The following is a 23,604-nucleotide window of genomic DNA, read 5'->3' on the forward strand; positions in this document are numbered from 1 at the left end:
AATTTAGCTTGTATACAACATATAGGCTGTGTTACTAGAAAAAAATTTTCAGGACATATTGTACAAGTCGTACTTTATAATTATTACCTTTTTATATGCACACTTAAATGTACACATGTGATCAGAAATTAAATAATATATTCCTATTCTTTGCTCTTGCAATTTTATATTTTATATGCCCATTTTTGTGGGTAGTTATGCAGAGCAGAGTGAGATGCAGAATCTAGGTCATTTAAGACCAAAAAAAAAAAAAAAGAAAATGTTAAGTCTTTTCTCCACTTAGTTTCATGTCTGGTGGGAAAAATTAGTCAGCCAAGAAATTTGATGCTAGTACGGATTGAAAGAGTTGATGTTATGTAAGAAATTAAGAAATGTTATTCATTTTGTAACTGAGTGTGTGTGTGTGTGTGTGTGTGTGTGTGTGTGTGTGTGTAATGTCCTTATGGAATTCCCTTATGGAAGCAATCTGGGCAGATCGTATGTAAGATGAAAAATAAAAAATAAACAGATAATGTTCCAGCATTCTTCAGTCTTTCCAAACCCTTACTGAGTTTGTTGGTCTGAAAGGTTATAGTACAGACCTGGCCAGTTTTACACAACCAAAGCAGAACAGACACTTCAGTCCACTGATTCCCAGGATGCTGGGTTTAAGAATTAGTGGAACATCCATGGTTGTGTAAGCTGGGTAATGATATTTAGCTAACTCATTTAGCTACCTCTCCCCTTACCTGTTTGATCTGACTTTGTCAAAATTGGTCAGATGGATAAGGTCTGGGTTGCTGAAGCATGTAATACTTTTCACTTTCAGAGCTCATTAGGTGCTTTGGGCCAATACTCCAACTTGATTCATTATAAATTTGGTATAATTTGGGGAAAGGATCTGTATGGGATAAGAAATAACCAAAATTATTCTGTCCTTTTTAGATACAGTATGTATTTCACCATAAACATATTTTTCACTTTTTCCTCTTCTTTAATGAATATGATACAGTATTAAAAGATCAGTTAAGTAGTGGGCGCAGTGGCTCATGCCTGTAATTCTACCACTTTGGGAAGCCGAGGCAGGTGGATCACTTGAGGCCATGAGTTGGAGACCAGCCTGGCCAACATGGTAAAACCCTGACTCTACCAAAAAAAAAAAAAAATTAGCCTGGTGTGGTGGCACACGCTTGTAGTCTCAGCTCCTCTGGAGGCTGAGGCATGAGAATCACTTGAACCTGGGAGGAGGAGTTTGCAGTGAGCTGAGACTGGGCCACTGTACTCACTGTTGCTCACTGCCTGAGCAACAGAGTGAGACTGTGTCTCAAAAACAAAAACAAAAACACAAAAGATCAGTTAAGTAAATTCTGGGACATTATGCAATGAAATATTAAAAGAATAATATACACTTGTTTACATTGTATGTCTAGAGATCAAAAAGTGCTTTGATATAATATTAAATAAAAAAGAAATAAAATCCCACATTTATAATGATTTTGATTATGTAATGAAAACGTACTCATAGAAAAAACACTGGAAGGAAATATATAAAAATACAGCAATTGTGTTTAGGTGTCATTAACAAGTGATATTTTCCTTTTATTTTTAAACTTTGCACGTTCTCCTTAATGAACACATATTATTTATTAATGGTAAAATAAGCTTAAACAGTGTAGTCACAAGTTTACTCATTTTATGGTCAGGTGTGCAATGAAAATAAGGCTTTAAAATTTCTTTGTGATTGATTTGATCTTATTAATAAGCTCCCAACCCAATGGGTAAGAAGAAAAAGCTAAATTTTATTTTAATCTTGTAAACATAGTCTGAACCCAACTAATTAGACTGCCTTTCAAAATTTAACTGTCTCTGCCTGAATGGCCCACATAAATGGTATTTTTCAGGGCTCCACAGCTATTCCCAGATGGGCTGTGGGTCCACCAGTGAGATGTGATGCCGCCATGACGTCATAGCCAGGAGGTGAAGCCAAGGTCCTGGGAAGCACATGGCATCCTCTGTATTCTCATGATCTAACAGAAAGTGGCTAGCCACTGCTGCTCCCTGAACCAACTCCCAGTGAGGCACAATGGGGCGTGCTGCTACTGTGGGCCACCAAAGTCTGCGTCTGGTGGTACTGTGGTATGTTCTCCACGGCTCAGCCAAGGCGGGGATCTCCCTCACAGAGTCAGCTTTTAGTGACATAGCCAAATAGTCAGGTTAAGCCTCACCTAAAGCTAGCCCTGCCTCTAGATTTTTCAGGTAAGAAACCATTAACTTCCCTTTATTGTTTAACTGAGTTTGGGTTTACATGTCTTGAAACAGACTCAGACTTGATTTCAGTAGCTATGTTTTGTTCACTTAGCATTGCTGCAACAAGACAGCATGTCTAAAAATGTTTTGCAAATTCTTTTAATAGAACAAAAAGGAAATAATTATGCAGGAAACCAAAAAGGCATCAAATAATGAGATCTTGCTTCCAAACACTTTTTTCTTCTCTCCTCCTAGTCCCAAAAGAGACAACAGATTCCCCTCACATCTTTCATAAAGAACCAAAATACTGGCATTGATTAATACCAGATTACTCAAAAGTCTCCAAAAGACACTCCCACCCCCTGCGCCAAGAGCAACTGAATCCACAGCCACCACCACCCTCAATAGGATTTTTCAAAACTTTTTTTGCAGGGGAAAGAAGTTTGAAGACTATTGCAATAAACAAAAACAGGGAAAAAGGAAGAGGAAAGAGTATAAAGATTTTTGCTTATATCATGTGAATTATTAAAAAGAATGAAGTGAAGCGGAAATTAATTACTCAATCTTCTGGCACTCGGCGTACATACCAGGCAGAAGTCTGCCGTCCAAAGAAGATAAGGTGAGGCTAAGTACCTTCTCTTTAAAGACACAATCTAGGAGTGGAATCCATCATTTCCTTCTACTCCATTTGCTAAACGTAGCTCATAGCCAGAGATGGCTGTCAGGGAAGGTGGAAAATATAAATCTTATTCTGATGGCCAGGTGCCCAACTAAGAAAATAGAGTGGAGACCTCATTCTCATTTCTACAACTGCTTGCACAACTTTAGTTTGGCATTAATGATTTTCCTTTCCTTTTTTCCAGGCAACTGCTCTGTTACTAAAGGCAGATCAAGCTGGGTATGGTGGTTTATACCTATAATCCCAGCATTTCAGGAGGCCGAGGCAGCAGGACTGATTGAGGCCAGTAGGTCAAGGCCAGCCTGGGCAACAAAATGAGACCCTAACTCTACAAAAAATTAAAAATTAGCCAGGCGTGGTGTCATGTCTCTGTAGTCCCAGCTACCTGGGTGGCTGAGGCAGGAGGATCACTGGAGCCCAGGAGTTTGAGATTACAGTGAACTATAATCTAGCCACTGTGTTCCAGCCTGGGTGATAAAGCAACACCCTGTCTCAAAAAACAAAAGTGGCAGGACGTTATACCACTGCTTCACATTTTTTGCCATTAAATAAGTTCTTGTTTGGAGGCCGTATTGACTAAGAAAGCATGTTGTACAGGATTTTCAATAAGGACACAGATGTTGGTGTAGGCAGAAGCAGGATGGGTAGGGGAAGCCTATCCAAATGCAGAATTGTCTATTCTTCTTATGGTTTCCTACATGAGGAAAGGAGCCTAATAAAGTCAGCCTGGCAACAGATACCTAGCAGTGTGGTATCATCCTGGTGCTAGGGTTTGCTACCCTGCTGAAAAATTAGGTGCTTGACAACAGCAGGGTTGGCCTTTGTAAGGGAAAATTTCTTGTTCAGCTCATACATATGCCATCCCTGCAAGCAATTATTGGCACTCTTTTAGATAATTGAAGTCACACTCAGCCAGTTGAGGAAAAAGTGCAACGAGCTTCCACAGAAACAGTTCTCTTGTATGTTTGGTTATGAAGATCTTTTCTCCCCCCACATAGGCCTGTATAATGAGTTAAATGGAATATATAGGATATTTTTTAGTTAGTGAATCTGTTTGCTTTGTAGTAAGATCCAAACAAATAGTGGCCTAGGTAAAACAGAAGTTTAGCTATCACATAATAGCCTAATCATAAGCTGTCTGGGGTTGATATGGTATTGGGGATCCAAGTTCATTCTATCTTATTGCTCTGTCATTCCTAGAATATTGCCTGCATGCTTGTGGTAGAAAAGACTCACCGCTACAGTAACATGCCAGGCAGAAATATGAAGAGTGAAAGCTAATTCCTTTCTGTTTAGAAGCACAACCCAGACATTGACCTGGCATGACTCATCACTTCCTCTTACTTCCTATCCACAAACCTTTGTTCACAGCTCTAATAGCTGCAAGAGAAGCTGGAAAGTCTAAATCTCATTCCCATGACCAGGTATCCAACTAAGATTTGAGAGTTTTATTATTAAAGAAAGAAGAAAAATTGATATTTATGAGCAACAAGTAGTCTTTCTCTGGTCAAGAAATGAATATTTATAAGCTTTGAGATCATTCTGAGCCTATTGAAACGTCATACAGATTTACTCTATTTCTCAATTTATTTTTTGAATTGAAAATTTAAAGTTTAGTTCTCAAATTTATTTATTGAATTTTACATTTATTTCAGGTGATACTTTAACATTTTATAAAACTTTAAAAACTAAGCAAAATTAATATTTATGTCACTATGAATTTGGGGTGGTGGTGGGAGTAGTGATAGAAATACCAAGACTTAAAGATTTCGAGTTTTCATTAAAAAAACCCATAAACATCAGTTCTATGAAACAATTGAGTCTTACTGTTTCTTACTGTTTTTGGTACAGTTACTATTGTTCCAAATTTGTAAACAGGGAAAACATGGCATAGAGAAATTTAGTGGTTTCAGTTACAATTTGTGGCAGGACAAAACTTAAATTATTATGGATCACACCACAGGCCTCTTCCCAGGGTTTGCAAACTGAAATGCCTGCAAGACTCAAATAGGCAACGTAAATAAATAAAGTACATCAGGCGTGTACTTTATTTATTTTATAAAGCACAGCAGGGGTGTCAGGGACCATGGTCATCTTGAATAATTACACTCTAATTAAAGAGGTCTGCCCAGATAGTAGTCTCTATTGCCATTTCCCACTTACAAAAGGTGGTAGAGATCATTAGGGAAATAGTAGATTCCAGGTCTGGGGCAGAAAATGCCTGTGATAGCTTATGAGGCCAGAAAACCAGGAAACACTCAAAGAATAACTTGAAGAAGTGATTTTTTAAAAGTACAAAGGAAATAATTAGAAGGAATTTGTGAAGATTGAAATGCACCAAATATATAAAAATTCATTTGTTTGAACTAAAGCAAAAAGAACACCTCAATGGTTAGCCATTAGAGATTATTAGGGCATCATCTCATTACCGTGAAAATTAACGGAAAGAATCAAGCATGTATTCTTTTTTTTTTTTTTTTCTGAGACTGAGTCTTGGTCAGGCTGGAATGCAATGGTGCAATCATAGCTCACTGTGACCTCGAACTCCTAGCTCAGATTAGCCTCCTGAGTAGCTGGGACTACAGGTGTGCACCACTATGCCCAGCTTTGTCCACTTTCTTGGTCTCATCTTCTCACTTCTCCATGTGTACATATTACCAGGCTCAATTACTGGGAGTTCGTCAAACAAGTCATTGTTTCACATGTCCTTTGTATATCCATTCTCTGTATCGTTTTTCTTCCCTGTTCACCTGCTGAACTGCACACTGGTGATTCTGCACAGGCTCCTTTATAGAGCCTTCTTCACATCTACCTTCTCGGACCCAGATGGCACAGGCAGCAAACAAATGCCTGTAAACAGTCCTGCTTAACTGTGCTCTAAAGCCACTCAAGGGCACCCCTGGCGGGGTGTTGCTTCTACCAAGATGGCTGGTTATCCGCCTTTGCCAGAAGAACTGGCAAGCCAATGCTTTGTGGCAACATCAACAGGCATTCAGAACTTTTAACATGGCCCGTGAGTACTTTTGGTGGCTCTCCAAAAGACAGTCTGGAGCCTAGTTCTGGAGCAGGCGCCGCCGCCAGCGACCCTGGGGAGTGTGTTAGCCTTTGGCCGCCAGCAGGGCCGCCCTAGTCGCCTGGCTTCATGTTGCCACTGCTGGGAGGCGGCCTGGGAGCTGGGACCAAGTTGGTCGGAGTTCGGAAAAACTACAGAGGTAATCCTTCACCAAAAATATTTTTAAGATCTGATCGTTGACAACACAATTAGGTCCTCCTTCAATTTTATTGCAAGTAAGATATTTTTGCAATAAATATTTTACTTGCGATATTTTTCTGACTTGCAAATAAATCTTAAACCCAATTATTAGATAGACAATTTCTGGAAGATACACCTAAAAAGCTTAACCAATATTTATCAAATAACTACCAATTACACTTATTTTATTTAGAAGTATCTTATATTTCAAGCTAAAATTGTACATAAATGATTTTAAAATAACCCCATAAAATTGGAAATTTCACATTACAATTTTTAAACTATTGACTGCAGAAATACTCACACTAAATTTCAATATTTGATAGACTCAGTGTCTTAAAAAGATAACAGATGGACAAGAAGACGGATACTGAAAAAATATATTTGTATAGGTATATATCCATTCTATTTATCTATATGCAATTTCATTTCATAGCTGAAAACAAGATTGTAATTATGCATTTGACAGAATTAGAAAGCCAAGTCATCATCTGCAAAAGAAGAGCTAATCTTAATCAAATAAAACATTTAATCTGGGTCATTACATCCTGATTGCATTTGGGGAATATTTGTTGTAACTATGGCTTCTAAGACTACAGTTTAATTTTACACAAATTAACATTCTATTTTGTGCAAATTAACAACAAAATAAAAGGTGTTGGGCCCCAGTAAAGCAGATCTAAAGAGTGTTTCAGTGATTGCTAAGTGCATTACTGCTATAAAATTAAAAACATAGCCCAGTTAGTTAATATATATCTAATTAGTACATTTTATGATAAATAAATAAGCAGAGAAGTGGTTAATGAGTCACAGTCAGCAGTAGACTTAGGTCCAAGTCAAAATAAATATGGATTTGGAATAAGCAATAAACTTTTGTTAAAAGACCTCAAAAAAGGGTTCTACTACTAGTCTAAATAAATGGTCAAGAAAAAACACTAACTCACCCTCAATATATGTTCCTTTTGATGATATAACATGGATCTCTTAAAAGTAAACATTAAACTTTTTTGCTTCCTTTTTCTTGAAATTTTGAAAAATGTGCAAAAGAAACATACCAGGACACAAATGAGTGGAAGTAGCCAACAAGCTAACCAAGAGTGGTGTACATTTAGAGAAAGATTTCTTCTTAGCAAATGGTTATTTCCCAACTTGGTCTCTTCAAATCTTGAGTATTCAAGTTAGACTAGGCCCAGAGTTTTATTACGGGTTTGTCACCTAGGTAAGATAAGGTACCAGAGTCTCCATATTCTGACAATAATCTTTGCTGTGCATTCAAGAGTTTCCCACAGAAGAAATACTTCTTTGACAAGAGTCAGGGAATGGAAGAGACTAAATTGTTGAAGGAAAGTTGTTATTTATTCTGCTGCTCCAGTTCCTAATACATCTGAATTCAGAATAGATTATTTTTAATACTATACTTTACCCTCAACTAAAATACATATAAGACAATGAAAGACACCAAGCTTTCCCATGTGTTTGTGGTACCTTGATCAAAGAAATCTTCCCCAACACCAATAACCTAAGATAGCTTGTTGTTTGGTTCTCCTGAGGTTTTACACTTTGGTAAAGCACCACAGTAAGATCAAGGATAGGGGAGAGGTATACTTGGAAAGCCTGTTTTGAAAGAGGAGATAGGAACACAGAGAAAGGCAAGAGTCCTCTAACTCAAACCCATAGCAGGCAGATCAATTATAAGAAAGAAAGGCTCCATATTGAAGCTGGGGATCTGGACATTGATTCCTTTAAAAGTTCTCAGGCTAGAGTAGCCCCTGGAACATTTTTATGCATCCATAAATGTACTCATATCCCAGTTTGAAAAACCACTGTTATTTAGGATATGTTAATGATGATTAAATTTTCCAGTTAGTTCATGGATTGAAGAATATATAAAGAAATTTTGATGGAACTAGAAGAGTAAGCATGCTGTAGGAAATCTTTGGCTTAGAGCTGTATAGTCTTACGACATTGCTTCTAGATCAATACAGAAGCAGGAGTTTGCACCCTCTCCTATTGGAAAGGGTAGCTGCAATTGTGTATGGGAAAGGTACACTATGCAGAGATAGGGAAGGCTCAGGTGTATGAGAAGGGTGGGTGAGTATAGTGAAGCAGACAGTTTTTGGAGCACCATTCAGCTCACAACACTATGTTTCTTTAAAATATAGGGTTGGGCACCTGGAAATCATATTCACTTGTCCCCCCCCACCCACAAAATAGATAAATGATTCTGAAATTGATACCCGGCCTAAGCTGAGCCAACCATATTCCAAGGAATTTGAAATCTTGGAATAAACATCTCCCAGAACGTGAGTTGGTAAAGCTTAGTCACCTTAATGGCTGAATTCCAGAAGGAAGGTCTCCTATTCCTTGAAGCTCCCTGATTTTTGAAATTCCAGAGACAAAGGTTTTCAGTAGTTCCTTCTATATCGTGCAATAATACAGTGGCCTCATAGTACCATTTTTTAAAATGTAGTAGTTTTATATTAATAAATAGATCAATGAAACAGAATGAAGTCCAGAAACAGACCCAAATCATATGAGATTTTATTATAAAGCTTGTATTTCAAAAATTAGGGAGAAAATAATCAATAGATGGAGTTGAAACTACCTCATTCCCTTTGCCAAAACAAATTTAAGATAGATCAAATATCCAAATTTTAAAAATTCATAAATCAGGCTAGAAGGATTTGCCGGGTCTGTTGTCTTCCAATATTACATTTGAGGTATAATTTGGGAGAATGCCCTTCCTTAGGGAATACAACTCTAGCAACTGACTTCTTGCTGGTGCAGATTTGGGGCCTGGGATTATTTTAAGGGTTGAAGTTCATGAACTGCTGCTTTACAGAATGTAGGAACGTTTGGTATGGTATCTGTCCAAAAACTTCTGGTCTACTGTCAAAACCATAACCAAAGTCTTTATCTAGACACTTTAAAGAAATGTCTCTTTCTTTAAAAAAAAAAAAAAAAAATTTTAGGGACACAGTGTGAGGAAGACACACTTTCCATGGCTTTGGAGAGGATGGAGTTTCCAGAATGAATCACTAGGGCAGAAGCATGCAGGGCAGGTAGGGGGAGATGCTTAGAAGTTGGGGGAGGGGCTGCATCCTCTAGCACCTCTGAACACAGAGCTCACTTAATCCAGACGTAATTTTTTGTTAAGATTCGGGGGCTGAAGAGTAGAGGACACAATTTTATGTGTAGAGAGATTCTTTTTCATTTTTTAAAAAATAGAGATGGGGTCTCACTATGTTGACCAGGCTGGTTTTGCACTCCTGGCCTCTAGTGATCCTCCCAAAGTGCTAGGGTTAAAGGCATGAGCCACCGAGCCCGGCCAGAGGACACAATTTTTAACATATATGCTTATCATTTACATACTGGTCTCTCTATTCTATATCCCTCCTGCCTATAGTTACCTTCAGACCATTTAGAAGATAACACCCTTAATCTAATCTTTGCTGGTGAGTTTGTTCCCATTTTCTAGTTAAATACTCTTAGGAGAATATACTAAAAAAAAAAGAGATGGGGCACATTCTTCAATAAGGCTACTGCTTCACAGTCACCAAATAATTAAAATTGCTTCACTCTGAGATACAGAAGCAGTTGGCTTTTTCAAACACCAAAAGAGAGTGCTCAGTAATTTGGATTGCATGCTACAACATAAAGCACTCTCCTGGATCTCCAGGCTGAATCACATTTAGGGATGATAATGATGATGATGATGATAGTTTTGCCAATACTACTTCATAGGTGGGTTTATGTTTTTCCAGGAAAAATTTTTTTTTAAAGAGATAGTGTCTTGCTTAGTTGCCTAGGCTGATCTCGAACTCCTGGGCTCAAGTCATTCTCTCCTCCCACTTCTGCCTCCCAAAGTGCTGGAATTACAGTTGTGAGCCACCATGCCCAGCCTGGTTTTTCTGCCTTTTTGTAATGCTATCAGCCATTGATTCTCAATGTTTAGATCCAGTAATTCACTAGAATTGCAAAAGATGTTGATATTCAAATTTTTTTTCACTAATTTGATGGACTACTTTCATCAAGAGAAACTTCACCTCACCTACTATTTGGTATCTTGGTGGCACAGTTTACATAGGAAAGGTAGGATAAATGCTTGATTGTTTTCTTTTATTTGCCAGTTCTCAAATAAAAAGTTGATTTCTGGCCTCTTCCATGATGACTATATTAGGGTTCTCTAGGAAAATAGCCAAAAGAATATGTATAGATAGATAAGGAAGATTTATTAAGGGAATTGACTCACACAATTATGGAGGCCAAGAAGTCCCACACTATGCTGCCTGCAAGTTGGAGAACAAGGAAAGCCAGTGGTGTAATTCAGTCTGCATCTGAAGACCTAAGAAGCAGGGGGAGTCAATGGTATAACTCTCAGTCCAAGGCCAAAGGTCCAAAGACTTGGGGGTCAGGAGATGCTGATGCAAATCCTGGAGTCCAAAGACCCCAGAGCCAGGAGCTCCAATGTCTGAGGGCAAGAGAAGGTAAATATCTCAGCTCAAGAATAGAGAGCAAATTCACTCTTCCTGTGCCTAATTGGATAATGCTAGCCCACACTACTGAGGGCAGATCTGTTTTACTCAGTCTACTGATTCAAATACTACTCTCTTACAAAACCCTCCTCAAAGACACACCTTGAAAGAAAAGCGATCAACTTACCCAGTCAAGTTAACACACATAAAATTAACCATCATAATGAACAATTAGGTTTTTTTTTTTAATCAGGATGAAATCATGGGTTTAAGTACATTTGCTATGCTTTGACCCATTGCTTTTATATTTAGTGATGCTTAAGTTGCTCCATCTTTAGTCAGTAGGAGCCAATAGCAATATCAACATTACCATCAATACAATTACTGAAAAGAGTTAAAAATTCTTCTGCATATGCTCTTCCCATTCTTACACCACATTTTTACAATTGTACCATATCCACACTGTCAGAGCATTCCGCCATTATGTACTACATTATCTTCCTTATATCTCTCATTTAGTGTCTTAGTTTTGCTAGAAATTATAATCAATGCTCATCATGACTCATTTTATCAATGCCTCCCCATGTATTTTGTCTGAATCCCCTTCTCCTGTAGATTCATAAAGAGTAATATTCCCTGAGTTCTTGCCTGCTGATAACAGCTTGTTTAGATATAAAATCATTGTGTCATATTTCTTCTTTGCATTGTTACTCAATTTTCTTCAAGCGTAAAATTTTGAGATAGAAAAGTTTGAAGATAATATGACTTTGTTTCCTGTATGAATGATTTGGTATTTTTATTCTGGATTTTCTAAATAATTTTTATTTTATTTCCTTTAAAGTACAATAATTTCACTAGACTACATCTCAGTGATGATCATTCCAAGCCAATTTTATCAGATAAACTGAGTGTCCTCTCAATGTTTAGTTTCAATTCTCATTTTATTTTGGCTTCTCAAATGATAGATTTCAGTATTTTATTGCTAAAATTTTCCTTAGATATGCCTTTTATATGTATGTGGGATCTTCCTTGTGTGTCTTTTTTTAATCCTTTTTATCTCTCTCTTTTTTCTTTTAAATCCTTAAAATTTTTCTTTTTACTTGTATTTCTCTTGAGATATTATCTTTTATTTTTTCTAGTTATACTTTTATTTGTTCTGTTTCTTAATAATTTTTAAAATTATCTTCTTAGTTCTATCACCTCAAATTCTGATTTATTTGTTCTTTCATTTCTTATATCATTTTTTGTGTCTCCTAGCTAGTTTTGGAATATTAGACTATAATTTTCATCTGCTGTATGAGAATGTTTTTGGCATGTTTTATTATCTGTAGGAATAGTATTCTCTCTTTCCTTATACTTTAATGGAATTTGATCTCTATCTTTTCTGTAGCTCAATGTTTATGTCAAAGTTTTCCTGAGCTTTTTTATAAAGGAGATGTAGTTTTGGATAATATTTTATCATTTAACTTTCTACCCACACTTAGATAACTTTCTGTTCAAATCTTACCATTTTAGAGCTCTCTTTTTTGGATGTTTTTCAAAGCTATCAAGATTATGGCAGCTTACATTCTGAAATATTCTGACTGTCCCTTCCTACCTCCACCCACATTTAATCTAGGTATTCTTGTTCTTTGGTTTTATGATCTGTGCCCTCTTAAATTTGAATTCTATCCCCACAAGTTTGTCCTCTTTGAGGAGTTTTGTCTTGAAAGGAAGTTTTATTTAGATACTATACTAGATCATTCCAGGCTTTTCATATTTTGCTGCAAATCCCTTGTATTTCATTTACAAAAAGATATGTAATACTGATTCTAGTGAGAAATAAAGAGACATGTACTTAAAATTTATATCTGGGGTGGAAGAACAGAAGAAAAATTCCCTGAGGAAATTCCTTTCTTGACCATTATAACAAATGCCTAACAAAACAATTAAAGTAGGATAAATTCACCCCAAAATTTATTGCTGAAAATATTATATTAGTTAACATTTTTATTGTGTTATGAGTAATAGAAACTATCTCTAACTAGCTAAAACAAGCAAACAAACAAAAAAGGTAAGTATCATAAGGAAGCAGTGGTGATTCAAATGGTCCAAGAGCAGGGTACAGCTAGGCAAGGAAGTCTTTCTGCCCCAGCTTTCAATTCTGCTTCTCTTTCTGAATTGGCTTTTTTTCTCCTCTCTGGGTTGGCCTACTTTTCACAAGCTGGAAAATATTTACTGTATCTTCTGAGTTTCTATCTCCTCTGTTTCAAAACCAGAAAGAATAAGCCCAGAATTTCTTGCTCTAAATTCCAAATGCCTGCACAGGGATGCTGGTTGTCCCACCTTTGATTCAGATTCCCTGAGTATATCACTGTGGCCAAGAAGTAGGGTAAACTGGTTAAATCAGGGGTATTTCCACTGTGATAAAGTCACGTCATGAGGTCAAGCATAAGGGAGTACCTTAGTTTGGGTTACCATAACAAAGCACCACAGACTGAGTGGATTATAAACAGCAAAAATTTATTTTTCACAGTTGTGGAGGCTGGAAGTTTGATACCAGGGTGCCACCATGGTCAGATCCTGGCGAGGGCCCTCTTCCAGTTTGTAGACTGGTTACTTCATGTTGGAAAGAGGATAAGAGGGCTCTCTGGGTTCCTTTTTTATAAGGGCACTAATCTCACTTATGAGGACTCAACTCTCACGACCTTATTACCTATTAAAGGGCCCACCTCCTAATACCATCACATTAGGGGTTAGGATTTCAACATATGAATTTAAAGGGTTGGGGGACATAAACACTCAGTCCATTGTAGAGTAAGACAGAGGAAAGAGGACAAGTGGAGACAAGGATCAGTTCCTAGAAAAGAGGGAGCCAAAGAGACAAAGGAGGTTGAAATCCAGATTTCTATTTTCATTACTATATTGTACACATGATATCTGTCTATAAAAAGTCAGAAGAAAAACTAGTTCAAGACTAGAAGAATGAGTAACAAATAGGAAATACTTTCCACTCCATCTCCAACAATATTTCTTGATGAAATCAAGACTGTGAGGCATAAAATTGCTGTCTAGAAGGTGAGATGTAACAAAAACAAAATAAAATGGAATGTTGAGTTTTAAGGAAGAAATGTTTGCTTAGAGCTATTTTGCTACTTTTTCAGATGGAAATTTAGACTCTCTGGTAGACTGAAGATGTGATAGTCATATGTCATGTAAACTTTCAAAGTATTTTGTGAATGAACACACAGAGGTTAGCTACTGAATTTAATGTAAGCAAAACAGACCAGGTGAAGTATGTAATTTGGAAGCAAATACTTTGCTTCACTTGAGAAAGATTAGCCATTTGAAGTAACTATTAGCTCCACTTGAGAAACAGTAGCCACTTGAAGTAACTTTGGTCAGTAACAGCATAACTGGCAGCAGTAATGAGAATGTTTGAATCCCCAACATATTTATTTTTAGAGAAATACAACTTTCAGATCCCACCATCAATTCACTGTCAGTTGTCACTAAGATTTTCTAATTTATTGTTCTACTAGCTTTTCATTTTTAAGATGAACAGAACAATAAATTATCTTAGGCTTTGGAAATCAAAAAATTTGAAGATTTTAATTTTTTTTTCTTTTTTCTTTTCTTTTTTTTTTTTAGAAACAGGGTCTCATTCTGTCACCGGGCTAGAGTGCACTGGTGTGATCATAACTCACTGTAGCTTCTAACTCCTGGACTCAAGCAATCCTTCCACCTCAGCCTTCTGAGTAGCTGGAACTATAAGCATGTGCCACCATGCCCAGCTAATTAAAAAAGAAAATTGTGAAGATAAGGTTTTTCTATGTTGTTCAGGCTTGTCTTGAACTCCTGGCCTCAAGTGATAATCCCACGTTGGCCTTCCAAAGTGCTGGGATTACAGGCATGAGCCACTGTACCCAGCCAAAATCTTAATTCTTCCATTATATTCTTAATAAAGTCTTCAGGGGACTATGCATATTATTTATATATGTAAATATCTATCATACATTACAATTTTTAAACAAATTTAAAGCTTAAAATAAATAAATGCATGAATTTACATGGTAAAAATTGCAGCTATACAGTTATATCTGAGATGGACTTTCTATCATAGCAGAATCACCCCAGAGAATAAATTGTGTTTTCTCATTTTTGATGAGGGAAGTTGGCATTTTCTTTACCATTCTCAGGGACAAGGAATCTTCCTGATGTAGCGTTATGGTTTGAATATCTGTAGCCTCCAAAACTCATATTGAAATATAATCTCTAATATGGCAGCATTGTAAGGTGGGGCCTTTCAGAAGTGATTCGGGCAGAGCCCTCATGAATAGCTTCATCCATTGATGGATTAATGGATTATATAAGGGAAGGGGAACTGGTGGATTAATAAGAACAGGAAGAGAGACCTGAGCTAGTACATTGGTATACTTAGTTCCCTCACCATGTGATACCCTGTGCTGCCTCAGGACTCTTCAGAGGGCCCTTACCAGTAAACAGCTCTCTCTCCCCGAACCAGGAATGTTAAGCAATCATCAGGTGATGGTCAGGCAGTTGTTAATTGTCTCTCTAAAATAATCATTGGTCACAGCCAGCATCAGGGAAAGGCAGTCTCCCAATAAATAAAAACACCTGAAAATTGGTGATCAGTAGCCTCCCAATAAGATCTCTGGAGGTGGGCAGGTGGGCTCAAGCATGCACACTAAGTGACAAAATGGTGGAGTTTAACTGGTATATGTATGAAGAACATCGGACTGGTAAGGAAAGAATGCCTAGGTAAGCACGCATACAACTCCAGTAAACACAGAGCATATGTTCCCACCCAAGTACTGGCAGACCACTGTGCTTACAGACAGCTCAGGCCATGGGAAGAATCAGGGGAAAAGGGATGTAACCCCCCAAGAAGCATGCTGATGTATAAAACCCCAAGTCAAAGGTCAAACCCTGCACTTGATCTCAAGTTGCCCACTTGGCCCTCTTCCAAGTGTACTTTAGTTCCTTTCATTCCTAATCTAAAACTTTTTGATAACTTTCACTCCAGATGTATGTAAAACTTGCCTCAGTCTCTCACTCTGCCTTATGTGTCTTGGTTGAATTCTTTCTCCTAAGGATGCAAGAATTGAGGTTGCTGCAGACTCATACAGATTCATTGCCACTAACATACTTTGGCATCATGTGACACAAATATCTTCCACTGCTAACATACTTTAGTGCTGCATGACTCAGATACATTCCCATTCCCCAGTGGTAAGACAGCTCAACACCTTGCCTTCTTCAACTGGAGGCACTCAACCCCCATATGTGATACTCTTCTCCCTTTCACTCTCCTGCTTACTAACCAACCTCCAGAAAAATTCCTTCCAGCCAGAGTGACTCTGCTACCCTTGATCAATCTCTCAATTCACTCTGATGGGTGGCTTATGGGGGTGGTAAGGACCTTGGAGCCTGTACCAAATAGACCCGAGACACTAGTGCCCCTCCTCGACAGGAGGCTTTCAAGAGTGGTAGGGCTAAAGGCTAAAATCATGCAACATCTGGGGTTTCCTCTGCTTTTTCAAGTAAAATTTTCCCTTTCCCAAGAAACTGCACCACCTACTCTCCTGTTTTCTCTGTGTATATTCTGAAATGGCCTTCTGCACTCACTAGACCATCCACCTCATAAGCAAGTCTACCTTTTCTCTGCTTTTTTCATGCACCCACAGCTCTTGCTGCATTTGCATAGCAGTAAAGAAATGGGCTCCTTGCCCCTGTCTGCTGGCACATGGCCAGGACAGACACTAATTGGAATCCTAGCTCTCCCAGCTCTGTATGTCTTACCATACGCTTTTCATCCCTGTTATGCCCGAGGCCCAGTTTTTCCTGTGGCTTTGAATTGAGTTTGTCCACCTGCATAGGGCCTCACTGTGTGGCCCTCCAAGGACCCCACCTACTAACTTTTTTGGAGTAAGCACCTTTTTGAGAGATAGGATAATTCTTCCTTTGCTATTTGTGAATTCTTACTCCAAGCCCCACGTTCTCCAGAGGTTATGCCTTTATGTCAAAGGGCAAATAAATGTTGCCCTCTTAAATCCAAGGGCTGTTGTATTTGCAAGCATATGTAGGCTTTCCATGGTATTTCTCTCACTTCCTCCTCTAGGCTCCATTTCTCTAATCACTTCCACATCCTTATCAACATGCATCAAGACCCTGAAGGTTATATTTGAAGGGAGGGAAGTTCAGCCTCCTTGCGGTAGTTAGCTAAAAAAATTAGCTTCTCCTCTACTTAAAAAACATGGGAAATGGAAATCTGAGAAAAGAGATAATCATTTTGTTGCTAGAATGCTCTGAGTGAGAGTCACTCTAAGTCATGGAGACAAGGATATAGGCCAGCCCAAGGCTGTAGCTGCAAGAGACCCATAGGACAGAGATGGAGGTTGGTCACAGGCTAACAGATTACCATTAGAACAGAGATGATGGCAGGATTGAAGCTATACAGAAAAACCAGTTCATTCTGGAACCCCACAGATGAACAGGAGGCCCACGGTTCACTCTGGTATCTCCTCAGTTCTCAAGTGGGTAATTGTGACAAGATGAGACCAAGGTTAAGTGTACATGGTAAGACAGGTTTATTCTGAAACCCTAAAGATGAATGGGGGATACCTTACTCAGGATAACAGGAAAGTAAGAAGAAACACCTTCTTTTCCCTTTTCCTTGTTTTTCTCCTTTGTTCTATCTTCATGGATGGGTGATGGTGTCTCCATACCACAGGACACACCTCTTGGATGCATTCCAAAAAAAAACTAAGAAAAGTTTGATTCTCCCAAACCTTAAAACAGCAACAATAAAACACTACTTTTTTTTGTTGTAATACTCTTTGGTCTAAAAATAAACTGGGAGAAAATTATAAAAGTCAGTCTTAGAACCCAGTGCCCTTATGCAGAAAATCCTCAAATTAGCCTCCTCCATTTTTATAACTGAGAGCAGAATAAGGAGAATAGGGCTAAGGAAAAGAAGGAACAAGAGGAAGGCTCAACTATTGGCTACTTTACAAGCTCTCCAGCTCCCTCCATTTGCTGTAAGGACACTCCTTCAAGTAACCGCCATTGGTGCAGGAAGCCAGGCCAGTGGAAGGCAAACTACCCCAATGGGATAAATGGGAAAATGCCCTGCACAGCTTGCCTCCTTTACCACAAGCTGGAAATGGGACTAACATGACAGCTGAGGGCTCCCATGGACAGAGTCCCAACACTTGATGACCTTGAGCTGAGGGGTCTCTCTGTTCTGGCTGGCATCCAACCTGGACATGGCCATCAACAGGAAAGGGCCAAGGGCAACTCTGGAGGGGGCAAACAAAATTATAAATTTTCCTTTTGGGTTCAAGAGCTACCTACTCTGTGTGAATCTCCTTCTCTAAGCAACTCTCTAAATCCTGCCAGTTAATGGGGGCAAATGGCACCCTTTACCTCCAAAATAAATAACTCATACGCCTTTTGGACAAAAATATGCTTTCTGAGATGGGTGCCTGTTTAATATTTACCCAAAATCTAAATTCATCTTTTCCTCAAATACACTTGTTTCTCCTGGGAAAGCTACTTAAATCTTTAAGCAATAACTTTAACCTGATGGTCTTAACTCAGGAGTTTAGAAATAACCCACAGTTATTCAGACAAGCTTTAGAAAAAAATTTAACCAAGCATTCTCTTCTTGAGGGGATCATAACTTCTACAGTATGTAGATAAACCCCTTATCTTCTCCTCCTTTACAGGAGTCACACAGCAACGTGCAGTATAAACCATAGCTTCCTAACAGAAGAAAAATGACTTTTGTCTTAACTTGAAGGTTATAAAGGTAAAGAGGTATTTTCGTCAAGGAACATTATAAAGAAAAGAGATTTTATATGAGAAAGGATCTTGTATAGTAAATTCTTCTCCTAAAGTAAAATGACTGGTTGTTTAAAAAGAGGGATGTTTAGAACAGGTCAGAAAGTCCAAGCATGTCATAGATGGTTTGTGTAAGTCAGGAAAAGATTCATGAAAGGGAATTTATAAAAATGTACAGTTTTAAAGGGTATTAGGTCTATTAAATAGGGTCATAAACTGCTACTATGACTTCTAATTGTACAACTTATTTACTTTAAAGCTGGGTATACACAGAGTTAGCCATGCCCCCTAGCTACGCTGAAAAGATTCAGACCTTAGCTGCACTTCTATCTGATGTCCTAGGCTCCCCAACTAGTTCATAATTAGATTTACTTACTTACCAGGTTTTTCACCAAATGTAAAAGTTTTAAGAATTAACAGGTAATATGTATTTGAGACTATTGAAAACACAGATTTACATGCAAGGAGTGTAAGGAAAGTAGAAGGTACTTTTGGTAAAAGAATTTATAAAGAGAAGGGAATGTGGGTTATTTTTGTCTAGAGCATTAAAGGATTGTTTTAAGTTAAATAGCATAAAGCTGAATGTTTAAACAAGTTGTGGAGGTTTTGTGAAAGATTATTCTTGCGAATGAAATTCTATATGTAAACACAATGGCTAAAATTAAGGGGATATTATTTAGTTTATCCATACATTGAACAATTGAATAGAAGCATAATAGAGTTTTATTAAATAATTAATATGCTCTTTAAAAAATGTAATAAATTATAAAAGGTTTCTGAGAATCTTACTTTATGGTCAAACTAATTAAGATTGAATAGATTTGTCTATAAGGTTTCATTAAGAACTAGGCTTGACATCAGTAGTACACTAATACAAAGGCAAACTTTGCCTTTTTTGAGTATTTGTATAAATGTGTGATTGGTATGTGTTCTAAAATTGGGTGAAATTCCTATAGCTCTGATATGACTTAGTATACATTATCAGTAATAATTGTAATTATGTTAAATTATTGTGTGCCACAAAGGTAACAAATTTTTTTGTCCATTGTGTCTTTAACTGTGGCTGCCCTAAGACTTTTTGTCATCCATAGACAATTGTTGTCTTGTTTTTATCCTCTTTAAAAGGTGGTTTTATAATCAGCTATAGACCTCTAACAGATGCTGTTAAATGCAGTTTTCTGATAACCCTGGAGATTGTGACACTAGAATAGAGAAAAAACCTTCCAAGACTCTCATGGAGAATGAAATGTTCATGAATATCAAGCAGAACAGAATAACTGCACGGACTGAACTAGTATAAAACTAAATCCTTTTAAGGATTTTTGCTTAGAACATTACAGATCCTTTGTTTTTTGGAATCAAGAAAACTTTTCTTAAGCTATTTACAGCTTTTAACAATGAGTAAATATACTCCCATAAATAAAATTTGGAGCGTATTTCTATCTTCTCTCACCTTCAAGCCACCAAGCTCCAGATGATACTCAGTGAGGGATACTGTCCTGTCAATATTTGTGACTTATCCTCCTACACGGGGACACCATCAGTGAGACATGACAGAGGTGAAGTCCTGCCCTTGTCTCCCTTGGACCTGGCTGGACACTGCTTTCACCAACACATGGTGCCACCCTGCCCTGTCAGCTAGCAAGAGGCCAAGACCCACGAAACAACCACCACTGCCCCTCTGTCAGCAGGAAATAGTTACAGAAGACTGACCTTTGTCCATTTTACCCAAAGAATTGGGGTCTTGAACCCTTGAGGGGGAAAATGTTACAGCAGGTAGTCAGGAAGACATGAGCAGGGCATGAGAGGCCCTCACACCCAAACAGGAGTATCAGGTGACCATCAAGTGATGGTCAGGCAATTGTTAATTCTCTCTCTAAAATAAAAATTGGTCACAGCCAGCACCAGGAAGAGGCACTCTCCCAACCTGAAAACTGGTCATCAGCAGTTTCCTGATAAGATCTCTGGATTTGTACAAGTGGGCTCAAGCATGCACAATAAGAGACAAAATGGTGAATTTGAACTGACATATGACCTAGGAGCATTGGACTGGTAAGGTAAGAATGCCTCAAGTGAGCACACGTACCACTTCAGTATACACATTGTGCATGCAGTCCCTCCCAAATGCTGGCAGGTCACTGAACAAGTGGAATGCCAACGTATAAGACCCCAAATCAAAGGTCAAACCACACACTTGATCTCTCAAGTCACTCACTTGGCCCTCTTCCAAGTGTACTTTATTTTCTTTCATTCCTGCTCTAAAGTTTTTTAATAAACTTTCACTCCTGCTCTAAAACTTGCCTCTGTCTCTCACTCTTTCTTATGGCCCTCATCAAATTTTGTCTTCTGAGGAGGCAAGAATTGAGGTTGCTTCAGAACTGTACAGATTCACTGACACTAACATAGAAATGCATAACAAATTATGTCAAAACTTACCAGTTTAAGGAAACATACATTCATTGTCTCCCAGCTTGGGTCTAAGAATCAGGCACAGCTTAGAGTCTCTTTTCCTGTCTTTTCTTTTTTTGATACTGGATCTCACTCTATTGCCCAGTCTGGAGTGCAGTGGCATGATTACAGCTCTCAGCAGTCTCAACCTCATAGACTCAAGCAGTCTTCCTGCCTCAGCCTCCCAAGTAGCTAGGACTATAACAGTGCTCCCATTTTTTCTTAAAAAAACAAAAACAAACAAACAAACAAAAAAAACAGTGGGGGGAGGGGGATGACTATTACTTTTTATTATCCACTCTTCTTTTCTCCTCTCCCCTTTCCCGCTGTTGCCTATTTCCTACTTAGCCTTTGAGAAATGCAAATATAACCTTCCACCTCCCCCTTAACAGACATTCCCCGCAGGTCCAGTTCTTCTAACTATGTCCTCCAAGACAGATCTCTCCTTGAGAGTTGACAATTAATTTATGGAACTCTCACCTCTAAGAGGTGGCCTCTGGACTCTATCCACCAGGAGGACATATCAAAAGCATGCCCCCTTGGCTAGGACATAAGGCACCAAGCGAGCAGGGGGACCCCTTGCCCTTACTCACATCCCTCCTTACCTAAAAGTATTCACTTTCTGTTTCAATGGTGAAGCAGCACATTCAAAGGCAGGATACTTTGTGTCCCTTCTCCAAGCTAGCTTCAGAATAAGTTCACCTTACCTTTTTTTTGGTACCAGAACTCATTAACTGGACTCTGCATGTGGCAAACAACTAATCTGCTATTAATTAACAGGACTACAGGCATGTGCCACCATGCTCAGCTAATTTTTTAAATTTTTATCGATACAGAGTGTCGCTCTGTTACGTAGGCTGGTCTTGAACTTCCAGCCTCAAGTGATCCTCTTGCCATGGCCTCCCAAAGTGCTGGGATTACAGGAGTGAGCTACTATGCCTGGCCCTGGTTTAAAGTAGGAGGCGATAATCAAGGTGTTGGCTGTACTTACCACCCTCTTAAGGCTCAAGGGGCATGGACAGCTTCCATCTCTCTTGTGGCTGTTTTCAGGCCTGAGATTCAAACTGGCTGTTGTCCAGAGATATCCATTGCTTGCCACATGGATTCTCCTTAGAGCTGTTCACAATATGGCAGCTTGCATCCCTTAGAACAAAGGTTCAAAGGGAGAAAGAGAGGGAGGGAGAGAGGGAGGGAGGGGGGGGGGGGGGGGGGGGGGGGGGGGGGGGGGGGTGGGGGGGGGAGAGAGAGAGAGAGAGAGATCTGGAGTCTCTTTTAATGTAATTTTTAGAAGCTAGTTGCCACTACTTTTGCCCTAATCTATTGGTTAAAAGTGAATCATTAAGTCCAACCCACACTTATTTACACACATTTAGAAATTCATCTCTTAGTGTCTTGTGGGGAACAGAACCTGGAAAACTACACAGCAAGCTGACAGTAGTGGTTTTCCCTGGGAGGCAGTGAATTTGGGTGTGAAAGGAAGGCCAGGTGAGTGGGGGAAATATGGAAAGGTGTGGGAGAGGGAAATTCAGAAAGGAGTGTTATTAAAGGTGTGTCTGGAATTCATTCCTTCTGGTGGGTTCTTGGTCTCACTGACTTCAAGAATGAAGCCGTGGACCTTTGTGGTGAGTGTTACAGCTCTTAAAAATGGTGTGTCTGGAGTTTGTTCCTTCAGATGTTCAGATATGTTCAGAGTTTCTTCTTTCCGGTGGGTTCGTGGTCTCACTGACTTCAAGAATGAAGCTGCGGACCTTCATGGTGGGTGTTACAGCTCTTAAAGGTGGTGCGGACCCAAAGAGTGAGCAGCAGCAAGATTTATTGTGAAGAGTGAATGAACAAATCTTCCACAGCATGGAAGGGGACCCAAGTGGGTTGCCACTGCTGACTCGGGTGGCCAGCTATTATTCCCTTATTTGGCCCTGCCCACGTCCTGCTGATTGGTCCATTTTACAGAGTGCTGATTGGTGCATTTACAATCCTTCAGCTAGACACAGAGTGTGGATTGGTGCATTTTTACAAAGTGCTGATTAGTGCATTTACAATCCTTTAGCTAGACACAGAATGCTGATTGGTGCGTTTGCAATCCTCTAGCTAGAAAGAAAAGTTCTCCAAGTCCCCACTCGACCCAGGAAGTCCAGCTGGCTTCAGCTTTCAAAGAGACTTTGCTATTGTGAAAGAAAATAATACCTCAAGACCTCAAACTCACTATGCTAAGGGGAAAGTTAAGCTTGGGAACTGAGTCATACAATAGTACTTTCCTTTTTTTTCCCAAACAGATAGCTGTAATTTCACAACCCTGTGACACAGCCTTACACATAAACCAGGTTTCCACAGTAATAGAAGGTCATATACCTCCTCAGATGGCCTCCTCACAAATTGCTCACAAAAAAATTCCCTGTGAACCCCTAAGTCTTTCAGGATACACATTCTCCCTATAAACCAGCCCTGAAACCAAGTTGTATTAAATTTCTTTTTTTTTTTTATTTTATTTGAGATGGAGTCTCACTCTGTCACCCAGACTGGAGTGCAGTGATACGATCTTGGCTTACTGCAACCTCTGCCTCCCAGGTTCAAGCGATTCTCCTGCCTCAGCCTCCCGAGTAGTTGGGGTTATAGGCATGCACCACCATGCCCAGCTAATTTTTTTTTTTTTTTGGATTTTCAGTAGAGATGGGGTTTCA

The 23,604-nt window shown here is 38.8% G+C and overlaps 1 protein-coding gene and 1 long non-coding RNA gene across 8 annotated transcripts in view; both read right to left on the reverse strand.

Annotated features, from left to right (window-relative positions):
- LOC108584645 overlaps positions 1–14,290 on the reverse strand; it is a 54,389-nt gene extending 40,099 nt beyond the window's left edge. Inside the window, exons 1-2 of the long non-coding RNA XR_001899977.3 lie at positions 10,411–14,290; positions 729–880 (exon numbers count right to left, since the gene is read on the reverse strand). This is a non-coding gene — a long non-coding RNA (uncharacterized LOC108584645). The remainder of the gene's footprint in view (positions 1–728; positions 881–10,410) is intronic.
- Positions 1–23,604, reverse strand: part of NMD3 (NMD3 ribosome export adaptor) — a 182,379-nt gene that overhangs the window by 98,584 nt on the left and 60,191 nt on the right. For 5 of the 7 annotated variants that reach the window (XM_017955740.2, XM_021934690.2, XM_021934691.2 and 2 more), the window contains 2 exons: positions 21,918–22,069; positions 20,915–21,147 (listed from right to left, as the gene is read on the reverse strand). The exons of 1 other annotated variant lie outside the window; for it this stretch is intronic. In XM_017955740.2, coding sequence (XP_017811229.1) covers positions 20,915–20,938 — 24 coding nt within the window. In that variant the 5' untranslated portion in view covers positions 20,939–21,147; positions 21,918–22,069. Of the gene's footprint in view, positions 1–20,914; positions 21,148–21,917; positions 22,070–23,604 lie in introns of those variants that run through there. One more of the 7 variants, XM_017955739.3, reaches the window with a different exon arrangement.

This window comes from Papio anubis, chromosome 2, assembly GCF_008728515.1.
Source record: "Papio anubis isolate 15944 chromosome 2, Panubis1.0, whole genome shotgun sequence".
NCBI classification, from domain to species: Eukaryota; Metazoa; Chordata; class Mammalia; order Primates; family Cercopithecidae; genus Papio; species Papio anubis.